This window comes from Hemiscyllium ocellatum, chromosome 1, assembly GCF_020745735.1.
Source record: "Hemiscyllium ocellatum isolate sHemOce1 chromosome 1, sHemOce1.pat.X.cur, whole genome shotgun sequence".
In the NCBI taxonomy this organism is placed as follows: domain Eukaryota; kingdom Metazoa; phylum Chordata; class Chondrichthyes; order Orectolobiformes; family Hemiscylliidae; genus Hemiscyllium; species Hemiscyllium ocellatum.
In genome coordinates this window covers 21547941-21565030 of record NC_083401.1, presented here as the reverse complement: position 1 = coordinate 21565030, position 17090 = coordinate 21547941, and the positions used below count along the sequence as shown (strand labels likewise).

At 41.3% G+C, this 17090-nt stretch overlaps 1 protein-coding gene across 1 annotated transcript in view; it reads right to left on the bottom strand.

Annotated features, from left to right (window-relative positions):
- Positions 1–17090, bottom strand: part of atrn (attractin) — a 376923-nt gene that overhangs the window by 196090 nt on the left and 163743 nt on the right. Inside the window, exons 18-20 of the mRNA XM_060840099.1 lie at positions 9689–9910; positions 9165–9302; positions 1603–1696 (exon numbers count right to left, since the gene is read on the bottom strand). Of these exons, the coding sequence (XP_060696082.1) occupies positions 1603–1696; positions 9165–9302; positions 9689–9910 (454 nt within the window). The remainder of the gene's footprint in view (positions 1–1602; positions 1697–9164; positions 9303–9688; positions 9911–17090) is intronic.

Below are 17090 nucleotides of genomic sequence, written 5' to 3'. Positions count from 1 at the left end.
CTCATTACAATTAGCCATATGCCAATTAGTGATTTTTCTAGCCAAGATTCCAAGTCTGACCTCTCACAAACACACCCATTGGAAGAAATCAAGAGGAAATCATCAGGCCATGTGCTTTTTTAACATTCACTTCCACACTTCAGAGGTTAAAGATCCTAAAGCGACTTTGATAATGACTGAAGAAGGATAAACGAAAGCTCAGTGAAAAGGAGAGTGTGTTAGGCGATGAGGTGGTAGGGTCTCGGATATGTGGATGAGTGAGGGGTAAGGATGTCAGGTAATGAAGGGGGATAGGTTATCAGATGGATGAGTAAGGTACCAGTGAAGTTGATGCACGTTTAGGGTGAGTCACAGGGTGTCATCCATCAGTGTTGTGTTAGGTTGGGTCAACCAAAAAGGTTGAGGTTGTCAAAGTTGAGGTTCAGATGGTGACTCTGGGGTTCAGTTTAATCATTCCTGAAGACTTACAGGCAGCTTTTAATCTTCTAATTTTTCCTGGGTAATTATTAAGCTGACATGAGTTGGAAGCCCTAAGTTATAGGAGTAGAATTAGGCCTTTTGGCATCTTGTGCCTGCTCCCCTATTCAATCATGGTTGATATGTCACTCAATTCCATTCTACTGCCTTCTCCCTGTAACTCTTGACCCCTTTCCTAATCAAGGACCTATTTATTCTGTCTTAAGTGCGGTGATTTGGCTGCCACAGATTTTTGTGGCAATGAGCTCCACAGAGTCACCATCCTCTGGTTGAAAATAATTCCTCCTCATCTCACTTCTAAATGTTCATCCTTTACTGCATCTGTGCGCTTGGTTCCTCGTGTCTCTTCCTAGTGGAAGCATCTTTTTCACATTCACTCTATCCAAGTCTCTCAGTACTCTGCATGTTGCAATCAGATCTCTCTCCAAATCTTTCTAAAGCAGTCCTCAACTGCTTCTCATATGACAAGCCTTTCATCCCAAGGATTATTTTTGTAAACCTCCTCTGAATCCCCTCCAAGGCCAGCACAACCCTCCTTGGATATAGGGCACAAAACTGCGCACAATATTCCAATTGCGGTCTGATCAGCCTTATTCAGCCTCGGGAGTACATCCACAGTCTTGTATTCTAGACCTCTTGAAATGAATGCTTACACCGCATTTGCCTTCCCTTCTGACAGTTAAGAAAATAACTACCTCTGCACGGACCATAAATGTTTTGTTTTAAAAAACATTAACTTTGTCGATGATGTTCAATCTTTGATCGCTGTGCTGATACTTCTACATCAGACTAAGGCCTTAACATCAAACACAGTGCATAACAGATGCTCAAAACAATGTTGGGATGCAAAGATTAAATAAAGTAACAAAGTTTTTAAATGGTGGCAAGAAATGAATTGAATAATATCGTCTTGTATTTTCTATATCGTAGAACAACAGACGCCTGTAGTTTATGAGGATTTCTTTTTAAATTACTCTCCAAACACTCAATTTGATTGCATTAGCTTGCTCATTAATTGAAAATGTCATGGTCACAAAGTGGAACTGAAATATATGGAAATTTTATAGCAGCCATAAACTTGCACCAAAAGCAGTCTGAACATAAAAAGCACTGAATGTAACTTACAGTTGACACTTGTCGCCTTTGATTCCTTTTGTCGTGCAGAAACATCTTCCTGTCTTGGTGTTGCAGATGGTTGCGTGTCCATTGCATTTGCAGGCTTAGGGAAGTAGTAAACAGAATCAAGAATGCAATAAGTCAAGAATTACAAAAACAACCATTTAGCTACAATGGAAACAGGCAAATTTTTAAAAGGGCCTTTGGGACCATTCTATGTGTACCAAGACAAAGCTTTTATGTATATAGCACCTTTAACGTAATCAAATATGCCTTATTGCTTCACAGCAGCATTAAACTGAAGTACAACACTGAGCCACACGAAGATGTTAGGAGAAAGTTAGGACAGCAGATGCTGGAGATCAGAGTCAAACAGTGTGAAGCTGGAAAAGCACAGCAGTCAGGTAGCATCCGAGGAGGAGAGCCGATGTTTTGGATGCTGCCCGTCATTAGAAATGTGGGGGGTGCATAGGGGCTGAGAGATGAATAAGGGGGGGGTGGGGCTTAGGGGAAGGCAGCTTGGAAGGCGATAGGTAGATGAAGGTGAGGGGTGAGGATGATAGGTCAGAATGGAGGGTGAAGCAGATAGATGCGAACAAAGATGGACAGGTAGGACACTTCAAGACGGCAGTGCCTTGTTTACAGAGTAAAATGTGCAAGAGCAGTCACAAGTGTGTCAGAATAGTTGAGTTTTCAAGCAAGGGACAGGATGAGAATTCTCAGTAGCTGAGTTATGATTCAGACGTAGAGAGAGCTGAGCAATGTTATACAAGCGAGAATAGATAAAATTAGAAATAGCCCTCAACCCCAAATTCAGAAAAGTACCTAATGCTGCACTAGTGTGCAAAAGTTCCACTTTTCACACCAACTTAAAACAGTAAAAATCTACATAGTTATGAGTTATTTTATAAAGGTACTGTTACAACACAGGATAAAACCCTCTGCTAATTTAAACCCAACACAGAAAAGATTTGCCCCGTGCTGTAATCTGCAAAAATTCGAGACAGAGAACTATCCCAAAAATCACCATTTAAAGCAATAATTAGCAACTTTAACTTTTTTAAATCTGACTGATAATAATTAACAAAAAACTATTTAGAACTCATTTATCTAAACAAATCTTTTATCTTCCCCTCTACAATACTGGTCTGATCAAAACCCTGATTAACACTGACTGAAAAATTCAAATTTGAAAACCAGCCAGCTGTCAAATCTTCTTTGTATGTTCCTCCGTCAATTTGCTCTCCAGATCGATGTCAATGTTTCTTCTGTGTGCAAACTCCTTCTTTAGACAAGTACCTCTCAAAGTTCTCACGAGCAGCCTACATCGGTTGGTCTTTTGGCAGTTCTCCCCCGACTGTTCAATTCTTTTTCTGGTTTTATACCCCAAAACATTGGATTGTTTCATTGGTTCTAATATTGTCAAAATACCAAATTCAAACTTGATTGGAGTTTGGGATCTTGGGGCATAATTTAAACTGATTGGCCAAATTTGAATTTGTTCTTGTCTCATAGTAACCCAGCCAGTGCGAGTGTTACATTGTTACCTTGTTCCAGACTCTCTCTGCCTCTAAGTCCTTGCTAGCTTTTAACTTTCTTAAAGGTACAGTACCCCTTACACCTTCATAACAGTATCTAGGTTGAGATTACCACAGTGATTATCGCATTAATGCTTCTTTCAGAGAGGAGATTCTTGACCATTCAGAACTAAATTCAAAATATGGAGAAATGAAATGACAATGAGCTACCTCTCTGTAACTCTATCCAGTTGAGCACATTCATCTGTCATTCATCTTGGTCAAATCGAAAAGAATTTCCATTTTCAGGAATATAATTAAAACAGTGATGGAAAAGGATAGACCGGATCTCAAAGTTGAAGTCCTAAATTGGGAGGAGGCTACTTTTGAGAGAATTAGGCAAAAACTTTCAAAAGTTGATTGGGGGCAGAAGTTCACAGATAAAGGCTTGGCTGGAAAATGGGAAGCCTTCAGAAATTAGATAAGGAGAGTCCAGAGGAAGTATATTCCTGTTGGGTGAAAGACAAGGCTGGTATGAGTTGGGAATGCTAGATGACTAGAGAAATTGAGGTTTTCATTAAAAAGAAGGAAGCACATGTCAGGTATAGACAGCAGAAATCGAGTGAATTCTTAGAGTATACTTAAGAGGGAAATCAGAAGGACAAAAAGGGGACATGAGATAGCTTTGGCAAATAGAGTTAAGGAGAATCCAAAGGGACTCTATAAATACATTAAGGACAAAGGGTAATTAGGGAAAGAATAGGGGCTCCTCAAAGATCAGCAAGGCAGCCTATGTGTGGAACCATAGGAGATGGAGAGTTACTAAAAGAGTATTTTGCATCAGTGGTTACTGTGGACAGGGACTTGGAAGTTATAGAATGTGGGGAAATAGACGGTGACATCTTGAAAAATGTCCATGTTGCAGAGGTGGTGGTGCTGGGTGGCCTTAAAATGCATAAAGGTGGATAAATCTCAACTACCTGATCAGGTGTTCCTAAAACTCTGTAGGAAACGAGGAAAGGGATTGCTGGGCCCCTTGCTGAGATAATTGCATCATCGATAGTTACAGGTGAAATGCCGAAAGACTGGAGGTCGGCTAACGTGGTGCCACTATTTCAGAAAGGTGGTAAGGAAAAGCCAGGGAACTACAGACCGGTGAGCCTGACATCAGTGGGGAGGCTTGTTGTTGGAGGGAATCAGAATGTGGGTCAGAATTTACATGTATTTGGAAAGGCAAGGACTGATTAGGGATAGCCAACATGGCTTTGTGCGTGGAAAATCATGTCTCATGAACTTGGGTTTTTTGAATGAGTAACAAAGAGGATTGATGAGGGCAGAGCCATGGACATGATTTATATGGACTTCAGTATGGCTTTTGACAAGGTTCTTCATGGTAGGCTGGTTAGCAAAGTTTGATCTCCTGGAATACAGGGAGAGTTAGATACAAGAGTGTAGTGCTGGAAAAGCGCAGCAGGTCAGGCAGCAGCCAAATCGACATTTTGGGCAAAGGCCCTTTATCAAGATTCCTGATGAAGCGCTTTTGCCCACAACATCGATTTTCCTGCTCCTCGGATGCTGCCTGACCTGCTGTGCTTTTTCAGCACCACATTATTGACTCTAATCTCCAGCATCTACAGTCTTCACTTTCACCTAGAAGGAGAACTCACCATTTGGATACATTACTGGCTCGAAGGTAGAGAAAGGGTAGTGGAGAATTGTTTTCAGACAAGAGGCCTGTGACAGTGGTGTGCCACAAGGATCTATGCTGGTTGCACTGTTTTTAGTCATTTTACATAAACGATTTGAATGTGAACATAGGTCCTACAGTTAGTAAGTTTGCAGTTGCTACGAAAATTGGAGTTGTAGTGGAAAGTGAAGAAGGTTACCTCAGAGTACAACAAGATCAGATGGACCAATAGGCTGAGGAGTGGCAGATGAGATTTAATTTATATAAATGTGAGGTGCTGCATTTTGGAAAGGCAAATCAGGGCAGGACGTATACACTTGATGCTCAGGTCCTGAGGAGTGTCACTGAACAAAGAGACTTTGTACTGCAGGTTCACAGTTCCTTGGAGTCACAGATAGATAGGATAGTGAAGATAGCATCTGGCATGCTTCCTTTGTTGGTCAGAGCATTGAGTATAGGAGTTGGGAGGTCATGTTGTGGCTGTACAGGACATTAGTTAGGTCACTTTTGGAATATTGTGTGCAACTCTGGTCTCCCTCCTATCAAAAGCATATTGTTAAACTTGAAAGGGTTCAGAAAAGATACACAAGGATATTGCCAGGGTTGGAGGATTTGAGCGAAAGGGAGAAGCTGAATAAGCTGGGGTTGTTTTCCCTGGAGCGACTGAGGCTGAGGGGTAACATTATAGAGGTTTATAAAATCATGAGGGGCAGGATAGGGTAAATAGACAAGGCCTTTTTCCTGGGGTGGGAGAATCCAACCCAGGAAAAGGGAAGTACAATGAGATCTAGGTGGTGGATACTTAGAATGCTCTTCCCCAGAAGGCAGTGGAGGCCAAGTCTCTGGATACTTTCACAAAAGAGATGGATAGAGCGCTTAGAGATAGTGGAATCATGGATTATGGGGATAAGGCAGGAACAGGATAGTGATTGTGGATGATCAGTCATGATCATAATAAATGGCGGTGCTGGCTCCAAGGGCCAAATGGCCTACTCCTGCAACTGTTGTCTATTGTCCAAAACTATAGGGCCTAGGTTTAGGGAGAGGGGGCAAAGTTGTGCTTCTGTTCGCCAAGCTGGGAATTTGTGTTGCAGACATTTGGTCCCCTGTCTAGGTGACATCCTCAGTGCTTGGGAACTGAGGATGTCACCCAGACAGGGGACGAAATGTCTGCAACACAAATTCCCAGCTCGGCGAACAGAACCACAACGAGCACCCGAGCTACAAATCTTCTCCCAAACTTTGAAGAGGGGGCAAAGATTTTAAAGGAACCTAAGCGACAACATTTTCACGCAGAGGGTGGTGCATGTATGGAATGAGCTGCCAGAAGAAGTGATTGAGGCTGGTACAATTACAACATCTAAGAGGCATATGGATGGGTATATGAATGGGAATAGTTTAGAGGGATGTGGGCCAAGTGCTGGCAAATGGGACGAGATTAGGTTGGGATATCTTGTCAGCATTGATGAGGACAGTTAGCTTTTGCATGTGACTTAGGGTAATCTCCTTTTCAGATTAGATTAGATTCCCTATGATGTGGAAACAGCCCTTTTGCCCAACATGCCCACACCTCCGAAGAGCAACCCACCCAGACCCATTTCCCTCTGACCAATGCACCCAACACTACGGGCAATTTAGCGTGGTCAATTCAACTGATCTGCACATCTTTGGACTGTGGGAGGAAACCGGATCACCTGGAGGAAACCCACGCAGACACGGGGAGAATGTGCAAACTCCACACAGGCAGTCACCAGAGGCTGGAATCGAACCAGGCATCCTGGTGCTATGAGGCAGCAATGCTAACCCACTGAACCACCGTGCCTCCTTTCAGTGTCATGCCCATTCCTCAGTTAAAAGAATAGTAGGATGATACGCTCCCAATGTGTGATATGGAAGGATCTGTTTCTGTGCTGTACATCTCTACGACTTTATGACTCGAATCGAAATTACCATTGAGTAGTCATTTCCAAACATGGGATGCTGCTACAGAGGGATTTGGTTAGCTCAGTTTACAGCATGGCTGGTTTACAACACCGAATGATAACAACAGTACACGTTCATTTGCCACACTGGTTGAGGTTGCCCTAAAATTCTACCTTCGCAACCTCTCCCTTTTCTGAGACATAGTGACCTCAGGTTAAATTCAGCGCCAGTCATCTCTCTATGGTTCTATGGGACTATGGCAATTTTACCTTCCCACAATGGCGGAGGTTACCATGAAGGACTCTTCCATCAACTTCTCCTCACCTGTGGTGTGGTGACTCTCAGGTTAAACCACCATCAACTGTCTCATTCCTGAGAGAGCAGCCCTATGTTCCTCTGGGACTACAGAGACTATAAATGTCATGATTTACACATCAAATGAATGTAGGCTAAAATTAGGCCAATATGTGAACATCTTAAATCAAGTTACTTCCACAGAGGATAGAAGATCACAAAACCTCAGCAAAATATTACACACTGGCATTGGGCACATATCATCCAATGATTCTTTTAACTGAGGGATGGGCATGACATTGGAAGGATGACTCGAGATAAGAGATTACCCTAAATCACATGTAAAAGCTAACTCCTGCAGGGAGGACAGAATTAACATTTGAGTGACTTCAGTGGAACAGGAGACTACAGACAACTCAGGAAAATATTCAGATGTCACTTTTATTATCCAGACTGAAATGTTTATGCAGTCTGAATAACCTTATGCCTCTAGTTATGAAGCCTAGAACATTCTATGCTTTACCATCAATTATCTTTGTCCTGCTACTTTTAACTACTTACGTAGACATACTGAGGTCTCTCTCACACACCCTGTAGAATAGTACCTTTTGTTTTATAAGGTTTCATCATGATACCTGTACCAAAGTATATCACCTCAAACTTCTTGCATTGACCTTGATATACCATCAATCGGTCCATTCCAGCAATTTATTCATGCCCCTAACAAGTTCTACACTGTCCTCCTCACAGTTGACAACTGTTGTAAGTTTTATGTCATCCTCAAGTTTTGAAATTGTCTCCTTCATACAATGATCTAGATCATTTATATACACATTATCAGAAAAAATAAGGGTACCAATATCGACTCCTGGGGGGCTCTACAATAAATATTCTTCCAGCCCGAAAAATACCATGAACCATTTCTGTTACATAGCCCTCAGCTAATTTTGTATCCAAGTGGTTACTGTCTCTTTTATTCCTTGAACAATAACTTTCCTCACAAGTCTACCATGTGGAATAACAGAAACACAAGACTTCAAATGTGAAGAATTCATGCATCTTAGAAATATTTAAAGTTTCAAATTATGGAAGCTTTAAGTTTGTCTTTCTGTACAATCACAAGCATAACCGGCAACAAATTCCGTTCAACAGAGTAACATGAACAGGGCTACTAACAAAAGGATACTGTTGATCTTAAATAAAATCTTAAATGAAATAGTCAAACTATTTATTCATAATCAATTATTTTTTGATGGTTCAAACATGTGTAGGGGTTATTGAGCCATATGATCCTTCAAAGTGCAGTCGCAGGAGATAGGATAGTGAAGAAGGTGTTTGTATGCTTTCCTCTTTGGTCAGAGTATCGAGTATGGAAGTTGGGAAGTCATGTTGCATCTGTACAGAACACTGGTTAGACCACTGTTGGAATTTTGCATGTAATTCTGGTCTCCTTCCTTTTGGAAGGATGTTGTCAAACTTGAAAGGGTTCAGAAAAGATTTACAAAAATGTTGCCTGGTTTGGAGAATTTGAGCTGTAGGGAGAGGTTGAATAGGCTAGGGCTGTTTTCCCTGGAGCGTTGGAGGCTGAGGGATGACCTTATAGAGGTTTATAAAACTATGAGGGGACATGGATAGGATAAATAGACAAAGTTTTTTTTTCCTGGGGTCAGGGTGTCCAGAACTAGAGGGCATTGTTAAGGGTGAGAGGGGAAAGATGTAAAAGAGACCTAAGGGGTTATGTTTTCACGCAGAGGGTGGTACGTGAATGGAATGAGCTGCCAGAGGATGTGGTGGAGGCTCGTAAATTGCAATATTTAAAAGGCATCTGGATGCATATATGAATAGGAAGGATTTGGAGCAATATGGGCTGGGTGCTGGCAGGTAGGACTAGATTGGGTTGGGATACCTGGTCGGCGTGGATGGATTGGATCGCAGGGTCTCTTTCCATGCTGTAGATCTCTATGACTCTAAATATATTGGATTCAATGGCCAGAATCTTCTTGCCCATTGTTATTGTGAAATCTCAAACAGAAAGAATGGTTATCTTCATTTCATCACGGATTAACGGCACCTGTGGAACTATGCTCCAGGAGTCAGGATTTCAGCAAACATGGAAATTGACAAATGAAAAATTTATCACTGGCACTTACATTGGCAGCTCCCTCCATTTGTAGGATCACCATAATAACCAGAAATGCACGTTTCACAGTGTTTGCCAGTTGTTAAGTCTTCACATTTTTCACAGATGCTTTCATTAACACACTTGCAATGGCCATTACACTGACAAGCTAAGGTAAACAAAACAAAATGGTTTCATCCAGTGAGATATAAAATGACAAATGCCAGTCAATAAAGTAGTTCACCTCACAAAGCATCTTACATTTTCCCTTGGACTAAATACATGAGAAAAACTACGTTCTATTTGTCTGTTGAAATAACCTCACAGAGGCTAGTATCTGTCACAAAGTCACACTTTATTTATATGTGGAGACTCTGACCTCTCTGAGTTCGCTCTCAAAGTGAACAGCATGTCTGACATGCCTGTCCTTATCTGTCAGCCAGAACTCCCGGATTGGACCAGATTAGTAGCCCCATTTAGGGAAATCATATTCAACGCTGTCCACCTGGCCGAGCCTGTTACAATCACTACATTTTTGAAGGGTGTTTTACTAACCTGGACACTGGATAAAGGACCAGTTGTATTTTGTTTCTGCTGGGCACATGCTGACATTCAAAACTGGAACATATGGAGTATTTATTGCAGGTATTTTCAATGGTCCTCGATAAGATCCTTCTATACACTGTCCCTTGCCTGTATTGCTGGGGTCAGTACACCATCCACATCCTGGCTGCTCCAAGCAGTCACTGCATGTTCGATAACCAGAACAATTTTCAGCTAATACAATAGAAAAGACATACATTACATGTACATCCTGTTTTGACTATAAGCTGTGATCCACACATTATTCTCATAGTAGAACACAGGGTTTGTGTATGTGGACAGAGAACGTTTGAGGGGCAAAGAATGCCCAAAAGGTCTTGATAACAAAGCAGAACAAGAACTGACACCAAGCCAAAGGAAAATAAACAAAGAATGTAAAAAAAAGTGAGACAAATGTGTCCATTTAACTCCTATCCCTGTTATTAAAACATCCCAGCTGGTTTAATTTAGGAAAAGGAATCTGCTTTTTTCACTCAGCCTGGCCAAATCCAATTACAGACCCATCATGTAGTTGCTTCTCAACTATCCACTGGAATGGTTCAGAGAGCCAAGTTGTTCACAAGGAATTGGGGATGGGCAACAAATGCTGGACTTGCCAAAGATGCCCATACCCAATGTATGAATAAACAACCGACCTCCAACTAGCAATGTATACTAATAAAGCAATAGCAGTCATGATTACCTCCATTATGGTTTATGCTTTTCTCGCAATGTTATTTCTCATTCAGTTAAAAATTATTTTAACTGCTTCAAAAAACAAACAGTTTTAACCAAATTCCAACTGGTTGGCTTTATCCTCTGTCAAAAGACAGTTTTGAATTTAGTTTGGAAGATAGGTACAGATAGTTCTTGAGTAATACGTATTTCGTCAGCAATTGGCTACACATGATTGATGAATTGTGGACAGTGTTTGCACAACTCTGTTGAACGGGTATAGCAGGTTTTCCATAGCACAATGTTCTACAGTGCATCACGGTTTTCCATAGTGCAAGATTGCAGAGGAACACAACTGTCACATTATAGCAGAAAGACTTGTACTTCAGTTGTTTGACACTGGCTTTTCACTCGGTAAAAACAAGGACTGCTGATGCTGGAAACCAGAATCTAGATTAGAATGGTGCTGGAAAAGCACAGCAGTTCAGGCAGCAACTGAGGAGCAGGAAAATCGATGTTTCGGACAAATGCCCTTCATTAGGAATAGAGGCAGGGTGCCTGCAAGGTGGAGAGATAAATGAGAAGGGGGGTGGGGGCGGGAGAAAGTAACAGGTATGATAGGTGAATGGGGATGGGGATGGAGGCGATTGGTCAGAGAGGAGGGTGGAGTGGATAGGTGGAAAGGAAGATAGGCAGGTAGGACAGGTCATGAGGGGGATGCTGAACTGGAAGGGGGAAGCAGACGGCCTTCCTATTTAGAGACTGCAATTTCCCTTCCCACATGGTTAAAGATGCCCTCCAACGCATCTCATCCACATCCCGCCCCTCTGCCCTCAAACCCCTCCCCTTCAACCGTAAGTAGGATAGACCATCCCCCCACCCCCGGTGCTCACCTTCCACCCCACCGGCCTTCGCATAAACTGCATCATCCGCTGACATTTCAGCCACCTCCAAACGGACCCCACCACCAGGGATATATTTCCCTGCAAAGACCATTCCTCCATGACCACCTGGTCAGGTCCACACCACCCCCAAAAACCCACCCTCCCCTCCTGGCACCTTCCCTTGCCACCGCAGGAATCGCTAAACCTGCGCCCACACCTCCTCCCTCATCTCCATCCAAGGCTCTAAAGGAGCCTTCCACATCCAAAGTTCCACCTACACATTCACCAATATCATTTATTGTATCCGTTGCTCCCGATTCGGTCTCCTCTACATTAGGGACACTGGACGCCTCTAGCAGAGTGCTTTAGAGAACATCTCTGGGACACCCCAACCAATCAACCCCACTGCCCTGTGGCCCAACATTTCAACTCCCCCTCCTGAGGACATGCAGGTCCTGGGCTTTCTCCATCGCCGTTACCTCACCACCCGATGCCTGGAGGAAGAACGCCTCATCTTCCACCTCGGAACACTTCAACCCAAGGCATCAATGTGGATTTATCCAGTTTCCTCATTCCCTCTTACCCCACCTCACCCCAGCTCCAGCCTTCCAGCTCAGCACCACCTTAAGACCTGCCCTATCTGCCTCTCCTTTCCACCTATCCACTCCACCCTCCTCTGACCTATCACCTTCATCCCCACCCCCATTCATCCATTGTACTCTTTTACACCTTCCCCCAGCCTCCTCTCTGACCGATCACCTCCATCCCCATCCCCATTCACCTATTGTACTCTAGGCTACTTTCTCCCCACCACCATCCCTCTCTCATTTATCTGTCCACTCTGCAGGCAAATTGCAGAGAGAAAGCATGAGAAGGTCATATTTTTAGGACCTATTTATATCCTCCTGCTGGGGGGTGGGGGAGGTGGGGAGGTTTCCCAGGTTTGAACCTTGCTGGTGATGGAATTTGAGCTCAATAAAACAAAATCTGGAATTAAGCATCTATTGATGACCATGCAACATGGTTGATCGTCATAAAAACCCATCTGGCTTACCAAGACAGGGAATTCTGGCATCCTTACCTGGTCTGGCCCACACTGTCACAGAAGCCTATGGAGGCCTGGTCAGTAAGTAGATTTAAGGCGGAGATAGACAGGTTGTCAAGGGGATGAAGGGTTACAGGGAGAAAGCATGAGAATGGTGTTGCGAAACTTATCAGCCATGATTGAATGGTGGAGCAGAACGAATGGCCTAATTTCTGTACCTATGTTTTATTATTTAATACCTGTGACTCTAGGCAATGTGGCTGACTGTCAACTGTCCTCTGCAATGGCCGATCAACTCAAGGGCAGCTTGGGACAGACAATAATACTGGCCAGCCAGTGGCACTAGTGAGAGAATTAACAAAACATTTTCTTCCATATAGGGCATCAGTGAACCCAATAGGAACTTAATGATGATGCTCACCACTAGGCCAGCACTGTATTCCAGATTTCTTTTTCAATTCAAATATCACCATCTGCCATAGTGGGATTCGAATCTTTATTCCCCAGAGCAAAAGCTTGGAGTACTGCATTACAGTGACTTTACCACCTTTGCTTCCTCACTTTATTCTGAGGGTCTCATCAGAAATGGCCATGTGACAGGTGTAAAATAAATGAACATGGCACAACAGACATAAGGAGCTGAAGTATATTATTAATGTTGTTTCATGTCAATCCAACTAGGCCAGAGTTATATTGGGTGCCCATATGAGAGTCCCATTTCTGCAGTGATATCACTCACCTTGAGCACAAATTAGTACACACTATGAAAATAAAATCAACTTATTACTAGCCTCGTTAAAAATCAGATTCTCCAAAAGCATCAAACTTCAAATAAAACTGATGTTAAGGGAAGCATCAAGGCCATTTGTTCTGAGGATGTATTAAATATCCAATATTAAGAAATGCATTTGCCAGAATGCCTTATTGTGTTTTTGATCTTATGTTTAGTTGTGATAACTAAGCATTGCTTACTTTGGTGATTTATAAGATGTAAAAAATTTTAAAATGATGTCTACAACTTTTCTAAAACTACACAATTAGTTACAAAATGATGAGTCCTCATTCAGGAAAAGCTGCTTCATTAAGGTCAATTGGAAAGAAATGAAGGCTGAAAATCTAATGGGTGCAATTGCATATTGTCAGGGCATCATCTAAAATCGCTTGACTTCTAAGACCCATCTGTATAATATAGGATTCAGGAAACTTGTACCTGGAATGAACACAAAATGATGGCAGCCTTTTGAAGTAGAAGCTAAGCATCATGTTTACTTGTATCTTCACAATAATGAGTTCAACCAAAGAGAATGGAAGGGAAAGGAAAATAAAAGCTGAGCATTTGCCACAAAATAGGTCAAATGACAAATTCTTAGTTCTTTAGACCACGAAAACATATCTCCATCTTTGTTAAGTGATTTTTAATATTACATTATTTTACCAGAACCAATATGTAAGGCACTAACCATCATCAGAGCGGGGGACAAAGTCATCAAGGATGTAGGTTATAGTAATGAGCTGTGATATTGAGTGGTTTAAAATTCTACATCAAACAGAGGAACAGGCATTTGTGAGTTAAACACTCAAGATAGGTAGCGACAAGCAAGTTGTGTGAAATAAATCTCCTAAAACATTAATTTATTTGGCTACAGGGAAAACAGTATGCCTATGATCAATTTACTTGTAACATGATTGCTAGTATAAAAAGCTGCAATTTATAATGCTGAGGAGCAACATTTTTGACCGGGGAATGTAAGAATTGATATATATTGCATATGTTACAACAAAATTGCATCACTGATTCATTAAAATATTGAGAATATTTACAAGCTTGGAGTGATAGTGAAATTTATCAAAATAACATTAGGGATGAACACAAATTTTGCAGAGAAATCAGAAAAGCTGAGATTGTTCTCCCGCACACAAGGTGATCAAGAGATGCAAAACTGAGGGAGTCTCAGTGAAAATAAATGAGGAAAATGTTTCCATTGGTGAGATGCAAGATGCAGAACAGGTTCACTTGCTTGTTTGCTGGGATGAAATGGCTGTTTGAAAAGGAAAAGCTCAACAGTTTGGGCTTGTATTCATTGGGAGTTGAGAAAAATGAGACGCAAATTTAAGATAGGTTTAAGGTGAGAAGGAGAAAGTTTAAAGGAGATGTGCAAGGCAAGTTTTCCTTTAAAGATACAGTTGGTGCCTAGAATCTGATGCCAGGGGAAGAAGCTGATATGGTAGCAATGCTTAAGTAGTATTTAGATAGGTATGAGAACAGGGAGAGAACAGAGGGATACAAACCATGTGCAAGCAGATGGGGCTAGTTTAGAATAGCAACATAGACAGCACAGATATGGTGTGCTGAAACAGCTGTTCCTATGCTGCATTCTTTTATGTTCTATGATGTATAGATGATCTGGAAGAGGAATACTAGGGTGAATGCTGAAAAGATGTTTCCCTTGTGACACACACTAGAACTAGTGTTTTTTTTTAAGAAAATGATTTCGCATTTAACATGAGGAGAAGTATGCTCTTGAGTTGGTTATTCATTTATGGAAGTCTCTTTCAGAGAGTAGTGGAGACAGAGTAATTGAAATTTTTAAACATGTTAAGATTATGCCACTGGTCCCTGAACTAGAAAACTCTTGTATCCACTCTTTCCTGTTAGCTCACCAATCTTTGGTGCAAGTCGATGTCAACACCTACACCATGACCATTTATTTTCCACAAAAGGAAAGATGTCTAATATTCCAGAATAGGAAGGCATCTTACTAAGTGCCTTCTGAAAATCCATGCACAGTACATCCAAAGCTCCCATTCATCCACAGCAGATACTACCTTTTCAAAAATCTCCAATAAACTGGTTACAGTTAATTTTACTTTCACCAATCATATGGAGTCTGTCTGGACTAACTAATAGAGGACAGAGTTGGGATAAGGTTGGGAAAAACCTGCAATTAGTGGAATGCCACAGAAATCAGTGCTGACACTACAATTACTGACAATATATATTAACGTCATGGATGAAGGAAGTGAATTTACTATAGCCAAGTTTGCATTTGACACCAAAATAGGAAAGAATACAAATAGCAAGGATGACACAGTTGACAAAGAGATTTAGACAAGCTAAGCAAATGGGCTGAAACTTGACAGAGGGAACAGAATATGCAAACTGTGAGGTTATGCACTAGAGCAGGAAGAATAGAAGAGTGAATATTATTTAAGTGGAGACAGACTGCAAGAAACGACAGTAAAGAAGGATTTGAAAGTCCTTGTGCAAAAACCACAGAAAGCTACTGTACAAATTTAATAGTACCAAGAAAGACAAATGGAATGTTAGCCTTTATTTCAAAGGGATTGGAGTATAAAAATAAAGGAGGTCTTGCTAAAACTACATAAGGCACTAACTAGTCAGACCACATCTGGAATGCAGAGAACAGTTTTGATGTCCTTTTCTAAGGAAAGATACACTGGCAGTAGAGACATTTCAGAGCAAGTTCACTGGGGTGATACCAGTTATGGAGGTCTGTTTTATGAGAAGAGTTTAAGTAGATTGGACTTGTATTCAGTGGAGGTAAAAACAATGACTGCAGATGCTGGAAACCAGATTCTGGATTAGAGGTGCTGGAAAAGCACAGCAGTTCAGGCAGCATCCAAGAAGCAGCGAAATCGATGTTTCGGGCAAAAGCCCTTTTTGCCCAAAATGTTGATTTTACTGCTCCTCGGATGCTGCCTGAACTGCTGTGCTTTTTCAGCACCTCCCATCTAGTCAGAGAGCCTCAGACTTGACGGCATAAATTCATAATCAGTGATTGCATATTTAAAACCGAGATGAGGAGGAATTTCTTCACTCAGTCATGAATCTAGAATTCTTTACCACAGAGCTGTCAAAGTTAAGTCACTCAGTTTATTCAAGGCTGAGAGAGACAGATTTTGAATTCACAAGGCACTCAAGAATTATGGGGAAAAGGCAACAATGTGGAGTTCAAGAATGTCAGATTTATCATGATCTCACTGACTAGCAGAGCAGATTCAATATGCTGAATGGTCTATGTCTTCTCTTTGTCTTATGGTCTTATCAACACTTTAGCCATTGGAAACAACATTTATTCAATGTTATCATCACTTTAAAACCTCTTAAATGCATTCCAGCTTGCCCTACTGAAAAACACCATCAGCTTCTTAAAACAATCCACATAATTACAATTCCCCGACTCTAGAAATCTCTTGTGCACACTTTCCAAAGCATTGACTTGCCCTTTTCAAGGATGGCGTTCAGAAATTCACATGATATTTCAACTAGAGTAGAAATAAATTAACTCAGACTAGCTTCCAGGCTTCTGTAGTGAATGTTGTCGCTGTTGATAATAATCAGGGCAACTGCATTGTTAATCTGTCCTACCACTATTAAAGCATTGTGCAAAAACATCTCTAGGTCTCTTTCCACTTCTTCAAAATTATAGGATTTAATATGTTTTGTTCTCTTCTTATTCCTCCCACTATAATTTGTCACTACAAATTTTCATTTATTAAACTTAATTTGCCATCTGTGAACTCAATTCACCTGTTTGTAAATGTCATTTTGAAGTTTATCACCATCTTCCTTATTATTTATCACATTTCCAATTCATGTGCCACCTACAAATTTCAAAAGCGCATCTTATACCTCCAAGTTATATTTACCAAAATTGACTGGTTCAAGTAAGGAACAAATATGTACATACTCAATGGTGCATGTGAAAACAAATTGCAAGGAAATAAAATTCATTATTACTTTGAAGAC